At 38.6% G+C, this 23,880-nt stretch overlaps 1 protein-coding gene across 1 annotated transcript in view; it reads left to right on the top strand.

Moving 5' to 3' along the window:
- Window positions 1-23,880, top strand: part of cntn2 (contactin 2) — a 38,631-nt gene that overhangs the window by 6,378 nt on the left and 8,373 nt on the right. The window contains exons 2-15 of the mRNA XM_017496530.3: window positions 11,790-11,884; window positions 14,016-14,157; window positions 14,290-14,465; window positions 15,362-15,457; window positions 15,549-15,761; window positions 16,639-16,741; window positions 16,900-17,081; window positions 19,447-19,583; window positions 20,050-20,179; window positions 21,035-21,185; window positions 21,493-21,620; window positions 22,096-22,271; window positions 22,640-22,760; window positions 23,225-23,383. Of these exons, the coding sequence (XP_017352019.1) occupies window positions 11,827-11,884; window positions 14,016-14,157; window positions 14,290-14,465; window positions 15,362-15,457; window positions 15,549-15,761; window positions 16,639-16,741; window positions 16,900-17,081; window positions 19,447-19,583; window positions 20,050-20,179; window positions 21,035-21,185; window positions 21,493-21,620; window positions 22,096-22,271; window positions 22,640-22,760; window positions 23,225-23,383 (1,972 nt within the window). The 5' untranslated portion in view covers window positions 11,790-11,826. The remainder of the gene's footprint in view (window positions 1-11,789; window positions 11,885-14,015; window positions 14,158-14,289; window positions 14,466-15,361; window positions 15,458-15,548; window positions 15,762-16,638; window positions 16,742-16,899; window positions 17,082-19,446; window positions 19,584-20,049; window positions 20,180-21,034; window positions 21,186-21,492; window positions 21,621-22,095; window positions 22,272-22,639; window positions 22,761-23,224; window positions 23,384-23,880) is intronic.

Genomic DNA, 23,880 nt, shown 5'->3' with positions numbered 1-23,880 from the left:
ATTAAAATCCGTTTTGTTATGACTTCTCAGCAGCTGGTCAGGCTCACATCTTTCTTGTCGGCTTTATTGATTTCTCCTTTCTGTTCAACTCTGATTCTCTCATGACTCTGCTTGGTCAAAATCTAGCCAAAACCTATAACAGACGCATATGAGAGAGAGAGAGAGAGAGAGAGAGAGAGAGAGAGAGAGAGAGAGAGCACACCAATATTATGACTAAATGCTAAATGTGTCCACATTGTAAGCACATTTTGGAGCTTGGTTTCATTTCCTGAGAGACCAAAAATGTGGTACACCAACTGCAAAATTAAATTTCTACAACTCTGCCACTTAATTGAGAGCCTTTTTACAGTTCATTCCTTACTTCTACATTTGTATATGGAGGATACAAGGGAGGATGTAGGAGGATGTGTCTTTGAGGTAAAATGTGGACATCATTCAATCTGTTTCTTCAAGTAGGAAGAAAAAAGCATATAATGAGCATGCTTTTCCCTTTTTTCTTTCAGTTGTATTCAGTTCAAACTTGAAGCATAGTTGGATCAATAAACTAAGATCTCTAACAGAAAGGAAAATGGTTTTGTCCGTCATCTCTCATTAATGATTAATTTGTTCATTTATGGTCAAACTTTGTCTCTCAGAGTAAACAAATTGGGGAGAAAATGGGAGAAAAAAGTTTTTTTATAATAATTTTTTAGCCAGTTAACTAACATGAGCTAAGCTGACAAGATTTCCAAGTGGTTCCAAGAGATTTTAGAAGAAAAAGAAGAAGATAAAGAGGAAGAAGAAACCTTTAGTTAGCATACTGTTTGGAAACTGGAGTGAGAGCGCAGCTTCAGCCATGATGCGGCACCCCTGGAGGAATGGATTAAGGGCCTTACTCAAGGGCCCAACAGTGGTAGCTTGGCAGTGTTGGGGCTAGATAAGGGCATGTGCTTGATAAGGTATGGTACATGTTACATGAGTCCACTTTGCACTGCCTTAATCAAACAGCAAGTCAACAAAGTAACAATTATATTAATAAATATTTGTAGGATATTTTATGATATATAATATTTTTTCTGCAATGGTTAGGCAGCTAACCTGACAAGATTTTTAAGTAATATTTATTAATGTTAATAAATGTCACTGCTAGCACTAACAAGCTAGCTATCATGAGCTAATTGACAGGATTTATGAGATTTCTAGACACCTATGAATATTGCGAATTAATTTGCAAATGTTATCATCTTTACTATTAATATTAACATAACCTAACTTGACATGATATGTTAGAAAAACCATGCAATCATGTTTATTCAGAAATGTTTGAAGGGTGCGTTTTGATTCTAAGCTCAAAGATGCAATAATCTGTAGGCCTACCACTCAAAGACACGCCCACTCATATGTGGTCTCTTTTTACTCAAGGGCATAACCTTATTATCTTCTTAGTTTATTTAATGGTTGGAGTGAGAATATGCTACAGCTTTAAAAAACAGAAATGATGTGGAATTAGATTAGGGTTGCTGGGAGCACATTCTATCTAGCTACTGAGAATTGACCCTGTCTTGAGCCCCTAAACCTATAACTCAAGAAAGTACTGCTGAGTCATTTACAACACTAAATTATTCAGCCACAGATGTTAATATAATATAATGTTCAGCCTAAGAGTGTGGAGCATTTAACCCTGACTGAAATCCATCCGATTCTCCAGAGTGGCTGGTTTCACCATTCACAAAGTGTCTAAATGTGAAAGATCAGATATGTTAGAACATATTTATTAGCAGGTCACCTCAAGCGGGGCTTCCAGAGGTCACAAGGCCAAATATGTCTGTAGGGCAAAGAGGCAAGAATGTGTATATCAGCTATGTGATGTAGCTCCAGCTGAGATCTGTGTCCAGAGGTAAACGATGAGGAGAGGGAGAGTTGGAAGTGCTTGGAGGTTCCTTTATCTTTACTGTGAAGTACTTTGGGGCAGATGATTCTTTGTTTACATCTGCGGGAAGAATCAAGCAGGAAAACAGAGCATCGTTGTCTTCAAGGGTGACACAGATGCTCTGTCGCATTAGCAAAACTGTCCCAAATCCATAATAACAAAAAGGAAGAAAAATAATTAAGACTGCATTATACTTCCAGTCTATAGAAGGTCACTGAAAAGCAAATCTATTCTTGCTATGACAGACCAACAACATTTGCAGACTGTAATATAATTCAGTTACAGGTTGGCAAACTCCTGCAAGTCTTACATCTTCTGCACTTAAGAATTTTCTTGCCTAAGTTTCAAAACATGATGGTTGGTTCCAGAGGCCAGACACAAACCATATTGAGCACCATATGCATGACAAGTAGGAGAAACCAATTATGTGCATAAATCAAGTCAGGACAATCAGAGCAAGTGGGACACAGCTGGTGAGAAGATAAACACTGTGTCCTCTCTGACTTAATAAAATCCATGCATTTAGAATATTTAATGGCAATTGTACAAAATTTTTAGAACCCCAAACCTTTGCTAGAAATGTTGTCTTAGATGTTTCTTTTACACTGATCAGCCATAATATTAAATCCGCTGACAGGTGAAATGAATAACACTGATCTTCTAGTTACAATGGCACCTGTTAAGGGGTGGAATATATTAGGCAGCAAGTGAAGAGTCAGTTCTCAAAGTTGATGTATTGGAAGCAGGAAAAATGAGCTGGGTGACTTCGACAAGGGCTAAATTGTGATGTCTAGATGACTGGGTCAGAGAATCTCCAAAATGGCAGGTCTTGTGCAGTGTTCCCAGCATGTAGTGCTACCAAAAGTGGTTCAAGGAAGGACAACTGGTGAAACGGTGACAGGGTCATGGGCACCCAAGGCTCATTGATGCATGAGGTGGGCAAAAGCTAGCTCGTCTGGTCCAATCCCACAAAAGAGCTTCTGAAAAAGTTAACTATCATGCTAGCTATGATAGAAAGGTGTCAGAACACACAGCGCATCACAGTTTGCTGTATAGGGGGTAGTGTAGCCACAGACCGGCCAGCTTGCCCATACTGACCCCTGTCCACCACCGAAAGCACCTACAGTGCTGTGTAAAAGTATTTTCCCCATCCTGATTTATTCTGTTTTGGGGTATGTCATACTAAATTGCTTCAGAAATTAAAACAAAATCTAAGATTAAACAAAGGCAACCTGAGTAAACACAGAATATATTATTTAAATGATAATGTTATTTATTGAAGCAAAAAAAGTTATCCAATACCAACTGGGCCTGTGTGAAAATGTATTTGCCCCCGTAGTTGCTAATTCCCTAAATCTATGAAACTGCATTCATAATAGGGTTCAGCTGGACTAGACGCAACCAGACCTGATTACTGCAAAACCCTGTTCAATCAAATCAACATTTAAACAGAACTTTTTCAACAGCATGAACAGCATGGTTAAAAGGTCTTACCCAGTAACACACTATGCCAAAGGTGAGGTAAAAGGTGATTGAAATGCATCAGTCTGGGAAGGGTTACAAAGTTATTTCAAAGTCTATGGGACTCCAAAGAACCACAGTGAAAGACATTATCTCCAAATTGAAAAACTAGGCACAGAAGTGAAGCTTCCCAGAAGTGGCCAAGCTTCCAAAATTCCTCCAAGCTACAAATCATCCAGGAAGTCACAAAAAAGCCAAGGACAACGTCAAAGGAACTACAGGCCTCTCTTGCATCAATAAAGGTCATTGTTCATGACTTCACTATCAGAAAAACACTGGGCAAAAATGGCATCCATGGAAGAGTGGCAAGGTGAAAACCACTGCTAACCCAGAAGCACATTAAGGCTCATCTGAATTTTACCAAAAACACACCTTGGTGATCCTCAAACCTTTTGGGAGAATGTTCTGTGGACTGATGAGTCAAAAGTGGAACTGTTTGGAAGACAGGGGTGCCGTTACATCTGATATAAACCAAACACAGAATTCCACAAAAAGAATATCATACCTATGATCAAGCATGGTGGTGGAAGTGTGATGGTGTGGGGATGCTTTGCTGCTTCAGGGCCTGGGCAACTTGCAATAATTGAGGGAAATATTAATTCAGCTCTCTACCAGAAAATCCTAAAGGAGAATGTCTGGTCTTCACTCGGTAAGTTGAATCTCAAGTGCAGCTGGATTATGCAGCAAGACAGTGATCCAAAGCGTAGGAGTAAATCCACCTCTGAAAGGTTAAAAAAGTAATCTAAATTAAAGTTTTGGAGTGGCCTAGTCAAAGTCCTGACTTGAACCAATTGAGATGCTGTGGCAGGACCTTAAATAGGCAGTTCATGCTCAAAAACCCTCCAATGTAGCTGAACTAAAGCAGTTCTGCAAAGAAGAGTGGGCCGAAATTTCACCACAGTGCTGTGAAAGACTGAGCTCCAATTATTGAAAGCATTTGGTTGCAGTTATTGCTACTAAAGGTGGCATGACCAGATTTAAGGGGGCAGTTAGTTTTTCCTATGGGTGATATGTGTTGGACCTTTCGTTTTTTTGCTTAAATAAAAAGCTAAATAAATAAAAACTGTATTGTGTGTTAACTCAGGTTGCCTTTGTTTTATGTTATATTTCTTTTAAGATGTAAATCTATTTATTATGAGATATACACAAAAACAATATAAATCAGGATGGGAATACTTTTTCACAGCACTGTACAGTGGGCATGTGAGCATCAGAACTGGACGATGGAGCAATGGAAGAAGGTGGCCTGGTCTGATGAATCATGTTTTCTTTCACACAGCCGGGTGCATGTGCGTCACTTACCTGGGGAAGAGATAGCAAGATGGCACCAGGATGCACTTTGAGAAGAAGGCAAGCTGGAGGAGATATTGTGTGTCATGGTCTGGGCCAAGACTCCTGTGTGTTTCAGTGTTTTCCTCCTTCCTAATGTTTCCAGTGTTTTCTCTCCCTCTCATTTCTCTCTCTGTCTGTGTCTGTGTCTCTGTGTGTGTGTGTGTGTGTGTGTGTGTGTGTGTGTGTGTGTGTGTGTGTGTCTGGGCATAGCGCTCCACTCTCCCTGATGTAATTATTGAGCGCCCCTGTCCCTCATCAGGTCACCAATCAGTGGAGTATATAACCCCGGTTCTCCAGCCATTTGCTGTCAGATGGTTCCGGCTTCTAGTGCAGTAACACGTCAGGCCTACTTGTGTTTATTTTCCAAGTTTTTATGTCCAGTGTTTGTTCGCTTACTCTTTTGTTGCTTTCCCATGTATTCCAGGATCACGTCTTCAGCAGTCTGTTTGCCTGCTCATTTCCTTCCCCCACCTCGCCTTCCCATGTGGCTATCTGATTCAGCACTCAAGTCTCATGGTGCCAACCTGAGTTCAAATCCCAGCCTTGAGCACACTTCTCTCCCCACTCCTACCTATCCTAACTTTCAATAAAACCCATTTACCCCTCAACCCTAGTATCTGTGATCTGCTTTTGGGTCCTCTCGTTCCTGTGATCTTAATAGAGTGATGCTCTGGGCAATGTTCTGCTGAGAAACCTTGGGTCCTGGGTCCACGTTGATGTTATTTTGACACGTCCCACCTACCTAAGTATTTCTGCCGACCAAGTACACCCCTTCATGGCAATGATATTCCCTAATGGCTGTGGCCTCTTTCAGCAGGATAATGTGTCCTGCCACAATGCAAAAATTGTTCAGAATTTGAATGATTCACCAAATTATCATTAAAAAAGACATTTTACAGAAATGGTCATGGACACCATTTGATGTTTTACCTGCAGAGTCAGAAACAGTGAGAGCCAAAGTGTGCAGGAGAACAGTAACAGGTTCTCCACGCTTGAAATAACCAGTTAATTTTCTTGTAAAACAGTCCAATGCAGTTTTAAAGGAAAAAACTCCTGCAAAATGTTTACTGCTCTTTATATGTTTAGTATTTCAATTTTATCATTTTTTTCAAAGAATCTTAATTTTATAGCATGTCTTCATATGTCCCAAGACTATTTCACAGCACTTTAAATAAAAGCTGAAAAATAGACAAATATATAAAACACTATTTCACCACTGATTATACTCAAATTTACCTCTCATGCCACCCCAATTACTTTATAACAAAATGACAGCCTGGAGTGCTACCACTGTTCTACTGCAGTGTAAACTTCTAATTACTTTTGCTTGATTACAAGAAGCAAGTAAGTTTGGTAAGATTTGGATTTTATAATCTCAGCTCCATTTGGTGAACCACTGGAAACCTAGGAAAAGCAATACTGAAAGAAAAGTCTCTGCAGTTATTGTGAAATCCAATATCCAATACATTTGAACTTCATTAGTTGACTAGTTTCTGTTTACCAAGAAGTCAGCTAAAAATGTTTGCACTGTCATCTGAATTATGTTTAGTCTGCTGCTTCACGTATTACTAAGTGGTGATTTAGGCTTCTTTATAGCTTAATAACAGCTCCATAACAACTCATTCTTGGAAATTGTTGTCAACGAATCTCATCAATTAGCTGGCCTGTGCTTGGCACATTTACTAATTACGCTACTTTTCTTCTTCGGGGGTGGGGAGAGAGGCTTGGGAGTGAGGGGGGTCCGCGGAACCCTAATGGTCAGTGATGTAATTGAAGGGGGTCCGTGGGAAGGATTTAATGTTTAAATAATGTATCAAAATGTACTCAAATGAGATGTTTTAAAATTAATCAATTTGGTTATTCGTGTGCATTCACAAATATCATGCTATCTGAGCTGACGATTGTTCATTGATGGAGTTATTTTAAATTTATTTACAAAGGAAATGATAATTTGCAATAAACCTGTGAGTAGTAGACAAGTTCAAGTGATGGATAAAATAAACAAAAAATAATTCAAATTAAATGTCACACCAACAATAAAATTTAAAAAATTAAATCTTGAAATATTTTGATTAAATTTTGAATGTCCAATGTTATGTTAATGCCCTGCGATGGATTGGCACCCTGTCCAGGGTGTACCCCGCCTTGTGCCCGATGCTCCCTGGGATAGACTCCAGGTTCCCCGTGACCCTGAAAAAGATAAGCGGTATAGAAGATGGATGGATGGAGGTCCAATGTTCATATTATTAATATTAAAAATTAATAAAATAAAGCAACATATATAGAAATAACTGTTAAATATATAGCCTATAATTGTTGTGGAGTGAGGGGGTCCTTGTGGATTGTTCGAAATATGCTAGGGGTCCAGAGCTCACAAAAGGTTGAGAACCACTGGTCAAGTGTATGAATTTTATAAAGGTAATATCGTCTCAAAGAAGATCAAACTTTATAAAGCGTAGTTTGTGTAGCACTGAAGCACGACAGTGATGCACGAGCACAAACTTATGTTTATATCCAAAATGCTCCACTGTGTGCAAGGGGTTGGGGAAACTGGTGCAAGTTGCTTAAGAGGTTTAGTTTGATTTAAGTTTATTGTCATTATATGGTGTATTTGCTCGCTTTTAGTGTAACTTCTGTCATGTTTATATATATATATATATATATATATATATATATATATATATATATATATATATATATATATATATATATATGTATGTGTGTGTGTGTGTGTGTGTGTGTGTGTGTGTGTATATATATATATATATATATATATATATATATATATATATATATATATAATAGTTTATATATATATATATATATATATATATATATATATATATATATATATATATATATATATATATATATAATAGTTTATATTATATATAAGTATTTATGTATTACTTTTTATGGATGCAAAAAAGCACTGAATGAAACTACAGTCCTAAATGAATAATATATATTCTGGCGTGTTTACTGGGTTCTTTTCAGTCTTATATAATTGGACGAACAGTTGTGTAAAGTTTTATTCTGAAGTTTATATTTGTAACACTTTTGTTTGTGGATTCTATTTTAAATATACGGAAAAATGTTACTGAAAATTTGACACCCCCCAATCTAATTAATCTGAAAAATAACTGGCCAACTAATCGATTATGAAAATAATCGGTAGTTACAGCCCTAGTTGTATGAGATGTTTATTAATTTGTCTGTGTATCAAGTTAGTCTGTCTCCATATCCTGGCCTATTAGATCCCCTTTTCCCTATGAAGACATTGAAAATACAATCTGCTGGGGTGAATGAATGCAAATATGTTACATTACCCATGACCTCCTGAGTAATGGTCACAATCTTTGACAACAGGGCAAACAGTCCATTAGGATGAGACATGGCTTGCTGCAGGAATATGGAGCAAGATGGTGGTTATCTGAGTCCTCCTTTGAGGTTAAGACTGGTACAGAGATTAGCAGACAAGCTACATATATGTTTGTTTACTACACAGTATTAGTTATATTCAGGTTACACAGGAATATCAGAATAATTATAATCTGGATCTACAATATTCATCACAGTCAAGTCTTTAAATGCCAGGGATGCGTTGTGCTAATAAAGATATAATGCCAAATTTAGCCTAACAAATTAAGCTGTAATGAAAACAGAAGTCTGTAGATGTGATTTATGGTATAATTGTTTAATGCATGAAAATGGAAAATGGAAAATTTCAAACCTTTGTTTCAATAGCGAGCAGAGATAACTCATAGCTATGCACAAACACACAGAGCCCCTCCCATTACAGCACACAGTGGACCATTGTATGAATACTCATAAAGCAATAGCTATATTGTCATAGCTTAACCAAAAACAGATGATTATGGGAGTTTATAAAACCCAGAGACATGAGTAGTTTTTTGTAAGGATGCCTCTTATTATAAGCAAAATCACATTGTGACTGAATAAATATACAAAGAATCTGCAGGCTACATGATGCAATATGTGATTAAATAATCTAATGTTTTGCAATTTTCATCCCAGATGTATTTTGCAAAAAGTCAAAATATTCTATATTAATCTTGCAAAAGAAAAAAAGTAGGGATGTCCTTTACCTGCCTAGATCATTATTATAATTCTGCTCACATCTGCTTCAGTAAGTCTCACTCATAGATTTCAGAGTTATCTGTAACAGGGGTTGCATATTTATACAGGGACTAGAGTATAGCAAATATTGTCAAATTATGTTGAGATTGTATTTCCGAAAAGCTGTTTGGTGTTCACCAATCCTGCAAATTACCTTTTTCTTCCATGACAAATGCTCTTACTGGTTGTACACTCTGCCTGATGCTTGGAGTTTTCTAGGGCCTGCTTCATTTATTGATTAGTCTTATGGCACTCCTAATATCTTGAAGATTTTTGACAGAGATTGGGTGGAGGATCAGTCGCGAAGCTGAAACTGTAGCCTTGTTGCTTGATCTAAAGTACCTTAGATGTATATGTTTTTTATATTTCCATGACTGGTCTTCTCTTGACAACAGTCGTCCCAAACATGAAACCTGCTAAACCTCATTTCGGATACTGCAAACCATGAGCATATGTAGCACTAAAGCCTCATTGCCCCAGGCACTGTTTTAGTCAGTCATGAAGCATGAATTTCTATAGAGACAGACAAGGACAGAGGGTTGGCTATGGTGCAGAGAGTCATGAAAAAAGTCAAATAGAAAGTTGGAAATAACTCCATACTATTACTCTATAGTTTAAAATTACAGCAATGAAAGTCTTGTGTTTCTTATTACAAACCTAAACCTCTACTACTGTCAGAAAAGGCTGTAACATAACCCAACATAGGCTAGTCCATGTAATCAAGACTAATCAACATCAGTCAATGCAAAACATCAGTCCATTCTTTTATTCAAATCTCTCGTGCTGCCAAGTAGAGGGTGGCAAAAACATTGCAGTGTCTTTGACTAGGCACTACTATAACAAGCTCAAGCTTGAGACTTGGCACACTGAGGCATACAGCCTTGTCTAGATGTAATTCAGTAATTCTGTGATTATATCCCTACCATTTTTCACATCAGCGTCAGTAAATGACTGCTAGGAGTATTTGTAGCACTATTTCTGTGACGAGCATAACTAAGATAAATATGGAGTGATGAGATCACACCATCTTATCTGACCTCACAGGGTCCACAGCACAGCAGTCTGTGCTGAAAATAATGTTTTTTTTAGACCAGGTCAGACACAACAATGTTATGTCTTGGAGAAGGTTATGCAGGAGGGACAGCCATTATGACTCATTTTGATGATTCTGTTCTTTCACATTTTTGAAAGTGATTTGAACTTTGATTTAATTTTGATTTGCAAAGAAACACTGAGCAGACTACAATGAAGATCACATATCCCTACAGTAACCAACATTCATGGTTTTATTATTATACTCTATCAATTTCTTTGTTTCTATGACAATTTAAGTCTCACAGACTACAACACAGAAGTAAAAACTTTTTAAAAAGTGGCAACTTAATTTTATGTTTTTGTTTCCAGTATTACTATAAAGAAATGTTTGGGGTGAAATATGAAAGAAATAGCTGCTATCGTTATCCTTTTCCCAGCCATCAAGTCTCTTTTGTGTATTGGTGCCCATTGCTGTCTTCAAATGCAGACTGAGAAGCAAAAAAACCTCCTTGTATATCAGTACCTATTGTTTTTGGCAGTGCATTAGATCATTGGTATCTTTAGATTCTTGCTTTTAGGATAGCTTTTCGAATTAGACAATCACACTTCTTTAAGTTGCTCTGGAGAGGAGTGTGTGCTAAATACTGTAAATGTAAATACCAAATGTAAGTGCCCTTTCAGTTATGAGCTATTGTCATATAATAGTAACACAGCACATTAATGATTCACATTCACATTTACTTTGACAGCTGGGTATGTAAGAGAAAGATAACAAAATACGGAAATGCAAGCTTTACTGTTTCTGGTTTTGGCTTAAAATTCACAAAATAGTTTGTAAAAAACACCTTTGGGTTATTAATTTTCTTTTTCAATTCAGCTCCATCTCACAGTACTCACACTAAATTTACTGCTGTCAGTACATGAGAATTTCAAGTTACTCATATCAACAGTGGCAGGGAATCAAAGAACTGCAATGCAAAAACAGTGAAAAAGACATTTTTATTAAAAAGAGGCAACTTGGCCTTGGTGGTTAATCTAAAAATGCTAAACATTATCTTGTTTTCGGCTAAAGATTGAAAAAAAGCTTTTGGTTTTGAATTTGGTTCTGTGGCATCTTGCATCATTAACTTGTATTTTTACGTTTTGAGAATCTCCCATTACTATCAAGCTACTACCAGAGCTTCATTGACTCTGTATAGATATGAGTTATCTATGAGCTCCTGCTGTCAGACACTAGGAGGCACCAGATGTGAGAGAAAGAACAATGAACCAGCAGAGTAGATTAGGTTACAAGTATGATATGGGAATACTATCTCAGAGCAACTTGTCCCATCTAGTGAACCAAGTACATCCATGTGATCCTCTCATGTTTTGTTCAATATTGAGCAGTGGACTCAGGACATCTCTTAAATTTGTAGCAATGATCAATATGTAGAATATTTGTGGAAAAAGACATATAAGAGTCTTTCATATACTTAGAGAGTGTTGTGTGCATAGATGTACACATGACAGGTACTAAAATATTTTTGTTTTATTTGACTTGCATATTTCATAGCTACAAAGCTGAGACTATTTAACTCCTTTGTTTCACACCATTACTATCAAGCCATCCCCACCCCCACAAAAAAAAAATAAAATTCTGGAGCTGCTTGCTCACAAGGCATCACACACATGAGACTTTCACTATCTGTTTTCATCCAGACAGTTTGACCTTTTTAACTAACCAAGGGCTCCCCTAAATAAATACGCATGTTCTATATAGCTTAATGATGTTATGCTAACACTGTATAGCTTAATGGTGTAATTAGTAGTCACTTTTTTAGCATCACTTTTATATGTTGATGTTATACAGAATCCATCTCTCACCTGGGTGTGGTCACATAGGAAGGATGAGGAGCCTATTGTTTCTGCTAGCACTCTGCTCACTGGCTTTGAGCTACACTGTGGGTAAGTACACCTCCCACTGTCCTCTTTGCCCCCCTCTCAACTCCCCTAGCCCCATCCCCCTTCTTTTGAGTGCACTTTTAGGAGTGCACCAAGGACGGCTAGACTTCAGATTAAATATTTATTGTTATTTTAGGTCAGTGAGCAGAAACTATTCGATTTTCTTGAGCGATGGTTTTTATGTCAGGGTTGACATAATTTAAGCATTAAGTGTGACAGTGGGGTGTTGGCTTTATGACAAGTAAACTTGCCATCCCAACAGTAGGGGAACAATGAACAATCATGTAAGCATTGCCTTACTAATTACAACTCTATGAGCTTGTGGCTATATTTAGCATAAATTGGATTTGGTAATGCTACTGTAAATACATACCAGTGATGAGTCATTGTCTCTTACTCATTTCAACTATTGTGTCTATAATGTCCATTAGTGGAGTCTACCACTGAGTTAATGTAGTGGGGCTGCAGCAGCCTGTCAACGATGTGTGTGGATGTGAGGGCATGTTTCTTATGGAATTCTATTAGCTATAGCTGTAAACACAGCACTGAGCTAGAGTGTTATTCCCCAGCAGAGACCTGCACAGGGATCAAACTGAATAGGAACATTCCCCTCCTCTCTTCTACCTCCTTCTCCCCATCCTCTCATCCACCCCACTCACAGATCCTCTACATCTCTCACTGTTCCAGATTCCAAGTGTGCCTTACACTAATGGTCAAAAGTTTGGGTCACTTAGCAATTCCCTTGGTTTTGAAAGAAAAGCACACTTTAAAAAAAAAATTCAAATAACACTGAATTGATCAAAAATCAAAAAACAACTATCTTCTGAAACTCATAAGCCTATTGTTGTTCTACTAAAAAAAAAATCCATATCTGAGACCGGCCAATAAAAGGAAGAGATTAAGATGGGCCAAAGATCTCTCCAGAGCTACACGTTATTGAGCTGTTGTGGGAGTAGCTTAAGTTAAAAAGTGCCCATCAAGCCAATCCAACTTTTGGGAGGTGCTTCAAGAAGCATGGGGTGAAATTTCCTCAGATTACCTCAACAAATTGACAGCTAGAACGCCAAAGGTCTGCAAGGCTATACTTGCTGCAAAGGGAGGATTTTTTCACGAAAGCAAAATTTGAAGAACAAAATTCTTATTTTAAGCAAAAATCATTATTTCTAACCTTGTCAATGTCTTGACCATATTTTCTGCTAAATGTTTTCATGGTAAATGTGAAATTTTCTGGGTAGCCCCAGACTTCTCACTGGCAGTGTACATCTTTGCATGCATGCCAAAACACACATGAACACCCATTCAAATGTGCACACGCACACACAGGCACACACATGCAGACATGCGCGAACACGCTCACACACACACACAGTTAGATATGATGACATGTATCCCCAACTTAATATGCTCAATAGGAAAATTGTCCAACACTGTGTGATTTAGTGGGTGAGGGGAGCCCCTCTGTTTCAGCCTTGGTATCCACTCAATGTAATGCAGTAAGTGAATGTCATCTGACAAGATAGTGTCACAGAGCTGTGGAGATTACTTAGGGCCAGATCGAGAGTTTGCATTAGTGAAATTACCTGCATGCAGTTCATGCCAGGTTGCTAAATTCTCCAGCAAAGTTCTCAACGTGTCAACGTAAACACAGTCAAGGACAACCCGGAAACACGACAGAGTGCTTTGTGACTTTGTGTACGTTGACAGTAAACGTGCGCTGAAAGCTCCGGCATTCAGCACGAGGGGAAATCCGTGGCATGCATCCATGCACACAGTGATTCAACCCTAAGGGCAACAGTTGTATTTAAACATGTGTAAGGAGCAATTACGTGTAGCCAATCCACCTACTGGCATATGTTGGGAGGTGGGAAGAAACCTAGACAAAATCTACACAAGGAGAACATGCACTTAATCTCCACACAGAAAATATCCTAAGCTCAGGATCAAACCCAGGGACCCTGGAGCTTTGAGGTGGCAACACTTTGGAGTGCTCTTTCGAGACCAATGTAGCTTTAATACAATGTTTAGATTGGAGACCAGTTTACTTTTTCAACATCCACAGTGACTCTGTAAGCAGTCATTAAGGCTGAGATGATTGAAACAGTTTACTTTTGCTTTGTGTATATGCTCATATTAGGTAGGGACGTGTGTGTTTCGGGTCATGACAGCGGGCCAGTGTTTGAAGAACAGCCATCCAGCCTCATTTACCCAGAGGGGCTGCCTGAGGGCAAAGTGACAATGAATTGCCAGGCAAGAGCCAGTCCTGCAGCCTCCTACAGGTAACACAGCTTTCATTTACTATGTAGCTCCAGCTAAAATGCCAAATAACAGATATGACTATATTAATCTACCATTGAAACTATGTACTTTTTAAAGACCTTGTTTATGCTCTTGTTTGTGGTTCTGCTCAGGTGGCGTGTTAATGGAACAGATGTGGCAATAGGAGATGACTCTCACTACACTCTGGTGGCAGGGAACCTGGTGATCAATAATCCCCAACTTGGCCATGATGCTGGCTCATACCAATGCCTTGCCATTAACCGCTGTGGCACCATTGTTAGCCGAGCAGCTAACCTTAAATTTGGCTGTGAGTTTGAATCAAACCTCTGATAAGGACCTCCTTAAGGATTCTTTGGTTGTCTCTCTAAGGGAACCCTAATGACTCTATATAGAACCCCACAACAGAATATTTCCCTATCTAAGAGACTTTTCAGTAGACCTCTTTTGGAAGCTAAAAAGCCTTAATTATCCAATGAACCTATAAAACCCCTTTTCCTAAGAGTGTATTAGCCTATGAAATTATGAAAGCCCTTGTGAAATCTTAATCATCCGGTTCTGTTCATTATTTAGAAATGGATTTGATAGTTTGATTTTCCAATATAAAACAATTCTATGCAATCCCAATACAATACAATACATTTCTAAAAAAAAAATAATAATAATAAATGTAAAAAAACCCAATATATTATTTTAAACCAACAAACCCCACAGACCCATTTGTGTGTCCAGACAAGAATTTCTCCATCTCATATCTACACACCTTTTCCTATTTGTTTTACTGTAGTTATTATATAATTGATAGTGAATAATATAGTTACAGATGAGTAATTTATTAGCAACATAAATATATTTAAGGAAATATAAATAAATCACCTCCTTGGAGATCCCTGTTATGGCAAATGTGCAAATCAGAGCTTGTTTTAATATAGCATGACTGGTCATTTTGAACACACTGATCACCCTGATACTTTCAAATAATCAAGTAAAATGATAATCAGCAAAATTATCCTCATTATAGAAGCCAAACGCATCTGAAAACATATTGCTATTATTTCAATTTTAGTAAATATATAGAGAGAGAATTATTTTGTGCTGCAGGATTATCCAAGAACAATAATGAAATTTACTTACTGCAACATTAACTCATGACCCAACAAGTTGGCAGTTTAATGTTGGCTCAGACTGGCTTATTGTCTCTTATAGATCTCCACGATTTCCCCTCAGAGAGCAGGAGTCCTCAGACTGTTTATGAGGGAGTTGGGACTTTTCTGGCTTGCCAACCTCCAGCTCACTACCCAGGTAAATTGCCGAAATGAAACAAGAATTTGTCCATTCTCAAAAGTGAAGAGAATTAAGTGAAAATGGCATTTTGTCTCTTCTTTCTCCCTAGCTCTCTCCTATCGCTGGATCCTCAACGACTTCCCTAGCTTTGTCCAGCCAGACGGGGGAAGGTGGTTTGTGTCCCAGGTGACAGGCAACTTGTACCTGTCTAACGCCAGAGCCAATGACACTGGCAACTACTTCTGCCTCACCACCATTAACATGGACATTACCACTAAGAGCACATTCAGCAAAGCCATTCAGCTCACAGTGCAGTCTGACGGTCAGCACTATTTCTCTGCTTTACCTGCACAAGTGTCTGTAGTATCACATTATACTGTACTCTAACCAGACTATGCTCTAACCATGTTAAAGTTCAAACCTGCTTTCTTGAAAAATATTGAAAATTTCTTCAAAGCAATATTTCTTCAAATGTTAAAGTGGCATAATTTTTCTTAAGGTTTTTTTTGTTTGTTTGTTTGTTTGTTTTTTGCAAAACATGTAGAAAAATGATCAGATTTCTAACAAACAATATTTCATAACCCTAGACCCACTACAGCAGATGCACTTGCTTTCCCTTCTATGCAGTCATAATTTTCACCAAACATGGTGGTGTTATGCATGGCCAAAAAAGTTTGATTTTGAAAGTGAAGTCTGAAGTTCAGGAAACAATGGCATTTCTGGGAAAATATCTATTTTTTAAGAAAGACAATTTCTACGTTAATTTTTAACTTTGTATTTTAGTTATTCTTTAGGGTTGTCAGTAATTTTCAACGCATTAGTTTTTGACTAAAAATAATATACTACTTAAAAAATCATTTTGTTAAAAAAAGTCAATAATTTCACTCAATTATTTGAGTGAAAACAGTTAAAATTGAAAGTGAAAATTACAATAATTGCAATAGTTTTTATTATTTTTCTCCAGGGTGCCAGTAATTCTGGTGTTGACTGTAGATCAGTGCTCATCTATGACCAGCCTCATTTCTGTCCACTAATGATCATTCCACTAATGATCTGTGTATCTAGCTCTTTTAGCATTTTTGTTGTTATTTTCTTTTCTCTAGGCTCCAACATTTGGAGGAGAGATGCTTTTAAAAGTGTTTTACTGTAATATGTACTGGCTTCCTCCCCTCCATTCATTCATTCATTAAAATTTTTAGCTAACCCCAGGAAGTCAGCCCCGAACATCCGTGTGCGTTTTCCCTCTGAGACGTACGCCTTGGCAGGTCACACCACACAATTGGAGTGCTTTGCCTATGGAAAGTAAGTAGTTTGGCCCACATATGGTACATCTTTGACTGATTCACTATTGCTGTACATGCTGTAAACATTATGCTTTAAAGCCGAATTTTAAACCGCATTATAAATGTCATCCTTTTTATCTTCCATTTTGTCTAATTATTTATCTACCTCTCTCTAAGTCCTACACCTAAGTTGCGCTGGAGGAAAGTGGATGGTGTTTTACCCTCCAAGGTTGGAGCTAGTGCAGATAGCCCCATCCTGACCATTCCTGACCTAAGCTTTGATGATGAGGGCATGTATGAATGTGAGGCTTACAGCTCAGAGGGACGGGCTACGCACCAGGGTCGCATCTCGGTCCAAGGTAGACCATGAATTCTTCAAATTTAAATGATCCTAAATTGTGCTATTTGCATGTAATGTTGCTGCTACTGCATATGTATGTATGTATGTATGTATGTATGTATGTATGTATGTTTTAAGCCCAAGTAAACAACTGAAGAAAGTGTTGAAAATTAGCTTTATTAATGAGTAACTACTTATTATGAATAAGATGGTAATAGTTTTATAGAGATGCATGACAAATCACTTGTTCTTTTTAACCCCTTCAACTTTCTTTCCTCACTCTCATTACTACTAGTCTTTTCCTATTGGTATCACTATTGTTGTCATACAGTTCACAGTAGGTATTCAGTAGTATGCTAGTAAGATGATAACAAGCTAGGAGTTTAGCTGGTTAATTAATATTAGTACCATTCATGTGTTATAATATGGTGCCAGGCTAATGGCCTACTGTGAAGGCAAGAAGGCCAAGAAGACAGGCTCTAGGTGCCTTGCCCGCATCTTGGCTAATATTTTAACATCCGCACATAACAAAGAAATAGGGCAATAGTGACTGCAGAGAAGGGGATTCTTGCACTTCTTTAAGATGAGAGAAATGGTGGCCTGTTTTAAAGTAGGGGGGAGTATGCCAGATTGTAAGGATTCATGAAACATATTTAGCAGTGGGGGAGGTTTACCGGTGAACAGCTTAAAAAGGAAGTAGGAAGGCCATCAGGCCCTGCACATTTCCCATTCTGCATTGAGAGTAATGCAGCTTTAATTAAAGGCTCATCCAGCCTAGAAGGTTTAGTGGCCTGAAAAATAGATTCAGGTAAGCCAATGATCCGAATGTCTTCGAGTCTGCTGCATCCCTCCAAATCCACTATTTTTGAGTTTGAGCAGCTCATTGTCTTTCTGCAAGCAGAGCAGGTGCCCTCAAGATGCTGAAGCCATTGGTCAACTAAAGTGGCATTAGCTTACAGAGAGTCAAAGGTTTGCCCGTCGTCAGTAATGGTGGAATGAATGCTATCCAGTGTAGAAGCAAGAGACTCGTTTGAGGATTTAAAATCAGCCGAAAGGGCCGATCTGTGTTCATCCAGCAGTGAGCTAATGTCGGCCATGGTTATGCTAGCCGTTGATGAAAACTCCTTATCTTTTTCTGTATGTTTCCTTCTAGCCTTGGACAAGGTAGGGTGTTCAATACAACTGTCTCGTGTACAGCAACTTGATTTCTGCTGGCAAGGTCTATTGTCAAAAAAATCTCTGTGCCACCTAATGCATCCAGGCTCTCATCTATGCGTGGTAATGGGAAAGCCAAATGCTGATTTTCCATACAAAGACTCCCATCCATTTTGCGAACTAACACAATTGGTGAGGCTTAGGAACTGGGACTCTCATGTATGACACCTTTCTTAAGCACCTTGGAGATATTCTCCCTGACTTCTTCAAACTGGTTCGGCACTATGCATCTGTATGGCTGGGAGACTGGGGTATCATCAACCAAAGAGATCTCATGCTTTACTCTGTCTTGTGCCCAAGGTCTTCATCGCCTACTGCAAACACGTGTGCATACTCCTTTAGGAGTAAACTTAGCTCTGCCTGTTGCTATGACATACCTCCTATCTGCAGTCTACTTAACAGTTCTCTTGTGTCACTGTCAGACTTTGGTCTAAACTCCTGATCACCAGTCACTTCTTCCTGCTTGGCAGAAATGCACTGAAACCTCACTTCACAGGGGTTATTCTCAGCACACTGAAAACTCCTGGTAAGCCTGCTCACGTAAATCCCAGTGTCTAACAAACAATGAACAGGTTCACCACCAATGTGAATATTTACCTCTGGACATGTGCCTATTGCATGGTTGATGAATCTTTCTTTGGTCAACGGTCTGCTTTTTGAGCTTTCGGACTTACCTTGCATTGCTTGGCTTGCTGCAATGGAGGGACCTCCGTTACTATGTTCTGTAGATGCTGACCACATGGTGCCATGCACTGTCGAGCTAAGTGTCCCACCCCCCCATCTTAGGCAAATGGGTTGACCATCGTCATTGTACTGCAAGTTAAACTTATGCTTGGTGTTCTTGTCAGGAATAACACAGGCTTTCTGCATGGTAAGTTAACACACCACTTTAGTGAATTTGCCAATTGCTTGGCCCTGCTGAGTAATAATTTTAAAGTAACACACTCACAAACAATCACAGTTAAAGCACAGGTTCACTCAAAGGTCTCAGTCTTTTTTGGCCTCCTTCGATGTGAGCAGCCCCCCAGCTTTGTATTGCGGCACTCATCCACCCTCCCCACACTCCACCACACACCCCCACCCCCAGGGTATATATAAGAGTAGCTCTTTATATAGAAAATGGAGTTCATAAAGTAGAGGTCAGTAATTATATGAATCTGTGTGTGTAGCCCAACCGGAGTGGCTCCAGGTGATGAGCGATTCTGAGGTGGAAATCAGCTCAGAACTACGCTGGAGTTGTGTGGCTGCAGGAAAACCAAGACCATTAATAAACTGGCTTCGCAATGGACTACCTCTTAGCACACAGGTTAGTTTCAATGCAAAATATATCTGCACATTAAATTTACATTTGCTTTTAACTCCTAGATACATTTAAGTAGAACTATTTAATTATTTTACTTATACATGTGGAGTGGTGATTTACTTATACCAGCAGAATAAAGCTCAGCTTGAGATTCAAAACACATCTCATATTATGTGTTATCACCAGAAAAACCCTCTGGCACCTGTGGCTATCAAAGCTTACACTGATACTGATGCAGTCAAAATGATTTATCTAAAGGAATTATCATGCCTGGAAAGCACTGAGGATTGACACTAGAGAGCCGTTTCTTATTGCTGACACTGTGTGGTGCACACTGAGACTTCTAGCAGGGTGATCAGTTACATATCTCCCTACAATAACAATAGTATGAATTTGTTTGAATGTCCTACTGTGAATTATTGAGTAGTTTGCCGAAACAAAAATTATTTGACTTCCTGCCTGTGTACAGGATCGTGTGGAGGTGAGCAGTGGTCACCTAAAAATCAGCAACTTGGCACTGGACGATTCTGGGATGTACCAGTGTGTGGCTGAGAACAAACATGGCACCATCTACTTTAATGCAGAACTCCGAGTTCAAGGTGAGCAGAACTTCTGCGTCAGGGTTGCCAGGTCTGTCTGACGAAAACTAAGTAAAAACTAGCACACTGGTCAGTAAAACCAATCTAGTTCCAAACCTCAAATTCCTTCAAATACCTCTCTATCCCAAGTCCTCTATTAAACTCCAAAATCATGACATTGCTAAATATTGTGTATTACTTAAATTGCTAATTTTAAAGAATCAGTATTAAGCTCATGCAGATTTCATGCAGATTTCAATAGTTCTTTTGTCAAGGTCTAATTACATACTTTACCCTGTCACAAATAAAGAATATCTACAATTTTAAACTCATATGCTTTTACCATAGTTACAAGTTAATATAGTTAACCTTATTTATACTGAACCACCATTCCATGTAATTCTCTACATTTTACTTGTAACCACAGCCCACATACACATGTACTACAGTTTATTTTTACATTTAATGTTTGCATTAAAAAAAGTTTGCTATTAGGCTTGCATGGCACCAATATCATTTATTTGCATATGCAAAACATCCAACCCCTGAAGGGGAAAACCATGGACTTTGCAAACCTAGTCTGCAAATCTTCACTCTAAACCTACACAGTTTAATGTCATCTCACAATATTAGCAAATGTGATGAATATTAATCTGCTTGTATTTTCTTATCCCTTGCTGTATCTTTTACTAATCCTATTTTACCCATCCAATCACACCACAACCCTGATTGTAGTTGTATTTGTGGTTACATTTTCCTAGGAAAACTTCTCCTCCCTTTTCTCATACTTTGTGATTCCTCTCCCTCACCTCTCATTTCCTCACCTCTCCTTCCCCCCTCTTTTGTTCTTTCCTCTTCATCGGTCCTGGTTCTCAGTCCAGGCTCCAGATTTTAGGCTGAACCCAGTGAGAAAGCTGGTCCCTGCTGCTCGTGGAGGCCAGGTGAAGATGGAGTGTAAACCACGCGCTGCTCCTAAACCCTCGCTCTTCTGGAGCCGTGGCACCGAGCTCCTCACCAACAGCAGCAGGTAACATACCGTAATATCCTTCATTCTCCCATCTGTCTTTTGAGGAGAAAGTTAATAAATAGCATTTCAAGACATAACTTCAAAAAGACTCCAATGTTAGAATTACATTTGATTTCATCATATTTGGCAACATTTTTGTTTTTCACGAAAGGCCCAAATGGGCTTTACACTTTCATAGTTCAGTAAAAAAATAAAATGAAATGGTGAAATAATTTTTTTAAGTGTAGTAGTTAATCGGTTATGAAGCCTCAGCTCCAAGCTGTGTAGGTGAAAGAACAGAGGAGTAACATGATGAAACTGGATACAGGATTACAGTCACACCGGATGGGGTTCTGTGGATCTATAACATCAGCCGTGCAGATGAAGGAAAGTACACATGCTTTGCTGAGAATTACTTGGGCAAAGCCAACAGCACTGGCCATCTATCAGTCAGAGGTACACCCCCTACACTGACCTGCATGTCTTGATCTGTTCAACATGGTCCATTTTTAAAAAAATACAAAAAGTGTAGTGATCACCAAAAATAAATAAAAGTCACTTTTCCAACATGCAACCTTAAAATGGTTGGGTCAGTTTCCCTAAAGGAATTGGCCCTCGTTCACATCTGTTTACACACACACACACATGCGCGCACACATGCGCGCACACACGCGCGCACGCACACACACACGCACACACACACACACACACACGCTCATCTCATCAGGAAGATCCCTAAACATATTAAAGGGACTTGTATCTTGTATCAGAAAGATAATGCTAAGATCTCTTGAATAGCTTTCAAATAAATTTCACAATTTCATAATTGCTTTTGCAGACATCCCTTTTTATTCACAAGCTTACATTCTACTTTGATGATTCTGGACTCACTCCTCTAATAACTCTTGACGTTTTATCCCTTTACAAACAGATGCAACCAAGATTACATTGGCACCTTCCAATGCTGACATCAACCAGGGGGATAATGTCACCCTACAGTGTCACGCATCACATGATCCAACCATGGACCTCACCTTCACGTGGTCCCTCAATGGGGTTCTGCTAGACCTTGAGCAACCAAACGGACACTACCATCGTATGGATGGGGTAAACGCATTTTATTAACGTGCTCACTTTTACCATGATCATGAAAAAAATCATTGTGATGATGTTTATTTTGAGTTGAGCAGGATTAGCTTTTGTATTCACATATCTCAGCAGCCTTCAAAATGTCTTTTAATGGGATAGCCATGACAATGAAATTGGCTTTCATGTAACCCTTTTATGCGCTGCCGATTTTATGTGGTTGTGCTTAGTATTCATACTGTGAAACGTCCTTAAATTAATAAAATAATGCAATGAAGATGAAGAATTTTTATTTATATAGAGCCTTTCCAAAGCTCAAGGTCGCTTAATGCAATAACTATCATTCGGAAAAGGCAAACTCTGTTTCCCTTGCTCATTATGCTATGCAGAAAGAAAGCATCGGTGACCTGGTCATCATGAACACCCAGCTGAGCCAAGCAGGCATCTACACATGTTCAGCGCAGACGGTTGTAGACAGTGCAGTGGCGTCTGCCAAGCTGGTTGTTAGGGGTGAGTGAGTGAGTGAGTGAGTGAGTGTGTTTGTGTGTGTGTTTGTGTGTGTGTGTGTGTGTGTGTGTGTGTGTGTGTGTGTGTGTGTGTGTTTAACAGTCCTAAGTTTAACAGACCTGAGGCAATGGCTGTTCTACCCTTAAGTCCATTTTACCATACCCTTGTATCATATCTTGATAAAGATATTTTGTTTACTGTAGTAGAGTGTTATAAGAACCATCAGTCTTACATAGAGCCAAAATAATATGAATAAAGGCATATGCTTCTGTTAAAGAATACACCTAAAAGTTCATGGAATTTTATACACCATAAAGCCCATGAAATATTATATCGTTTTTACTCACCCTGTGAATGTGTTTAATCTAATGGGAGAAAAGTACATGGTGCCAGTAATTCTAACAGTGCTCTCTCTCTCTCTCTCTCTCTCTCTCTCTCTCTCTCTCTCTCTCTCAAATTTACTCCAGGCCCTCCGGGGCCCCCTGGAGGTTTGGTGGTTAAGAATGTGAATGAAACATCACTAGAGTTGAGGTGGAGTCGTGGCTATGACAACCACAGCCCCATTGGGAAATATGTCATCATGGGCCGCTCTGAGCACACACATGACTGGAGGAGAATGAGGACAGGTAAAAGAAACCACCTGTAATTAATTTGGGTTTTAAGTAAGTTAATTTTACTTGTGTGTTTACGTGTGTATTTGGCTCTTAGTTTAATTCTACTGAACATTAATAAAACATAGAAGACTTTTATGATCATAATGCAAAAACGAGACATACAATGTGCAACATTTGTATACATAGTATGGGTGTGCACATAGTTTGTTATCATAAATTTTTTTGGATGTTCACACGTGTGCATTTATCAGCATTTATATTTCCAAAATCCCCAATGATGGAAATAAATCAAGAAGCTAAGTAATTTTAGTGATTTTGTTACTTACATGAGTTTTACTCTGTTTAATGACTACTGTACAAGTATTGTGACTCCATTACAACTGAGTTGTTTGTTCTTGTTTGTTAGGGATAAACTAATCTAATCGGTTATATGTAATTAGTATGAGGTGAAGTAAAAAGTGTATGTCTTGTCAGGCTGCAAGATTGCCATATGTAACCAGTGGCACTGA

This window comes from Ictalurus punctatus, chromosome 21 (genome assembly GCF_001660625.3).
Source record: "Ictalurus punctatus breed USDA103 chromosome 21, Coco_2.0, whole genome shotgun sequence".
Taxonomy (NCBI): domain Eukaryota; kingdom Metazoa; phylum Chordata; class Actinopteri; order Siluriformes; family Ictaluridae; genus Ictalurus; species Ictalurus punctatus.
Note: the sequence above shows the minus strand (reverse complement) of the source record. Positions and strands in the feature narration are given on the sequence as shown.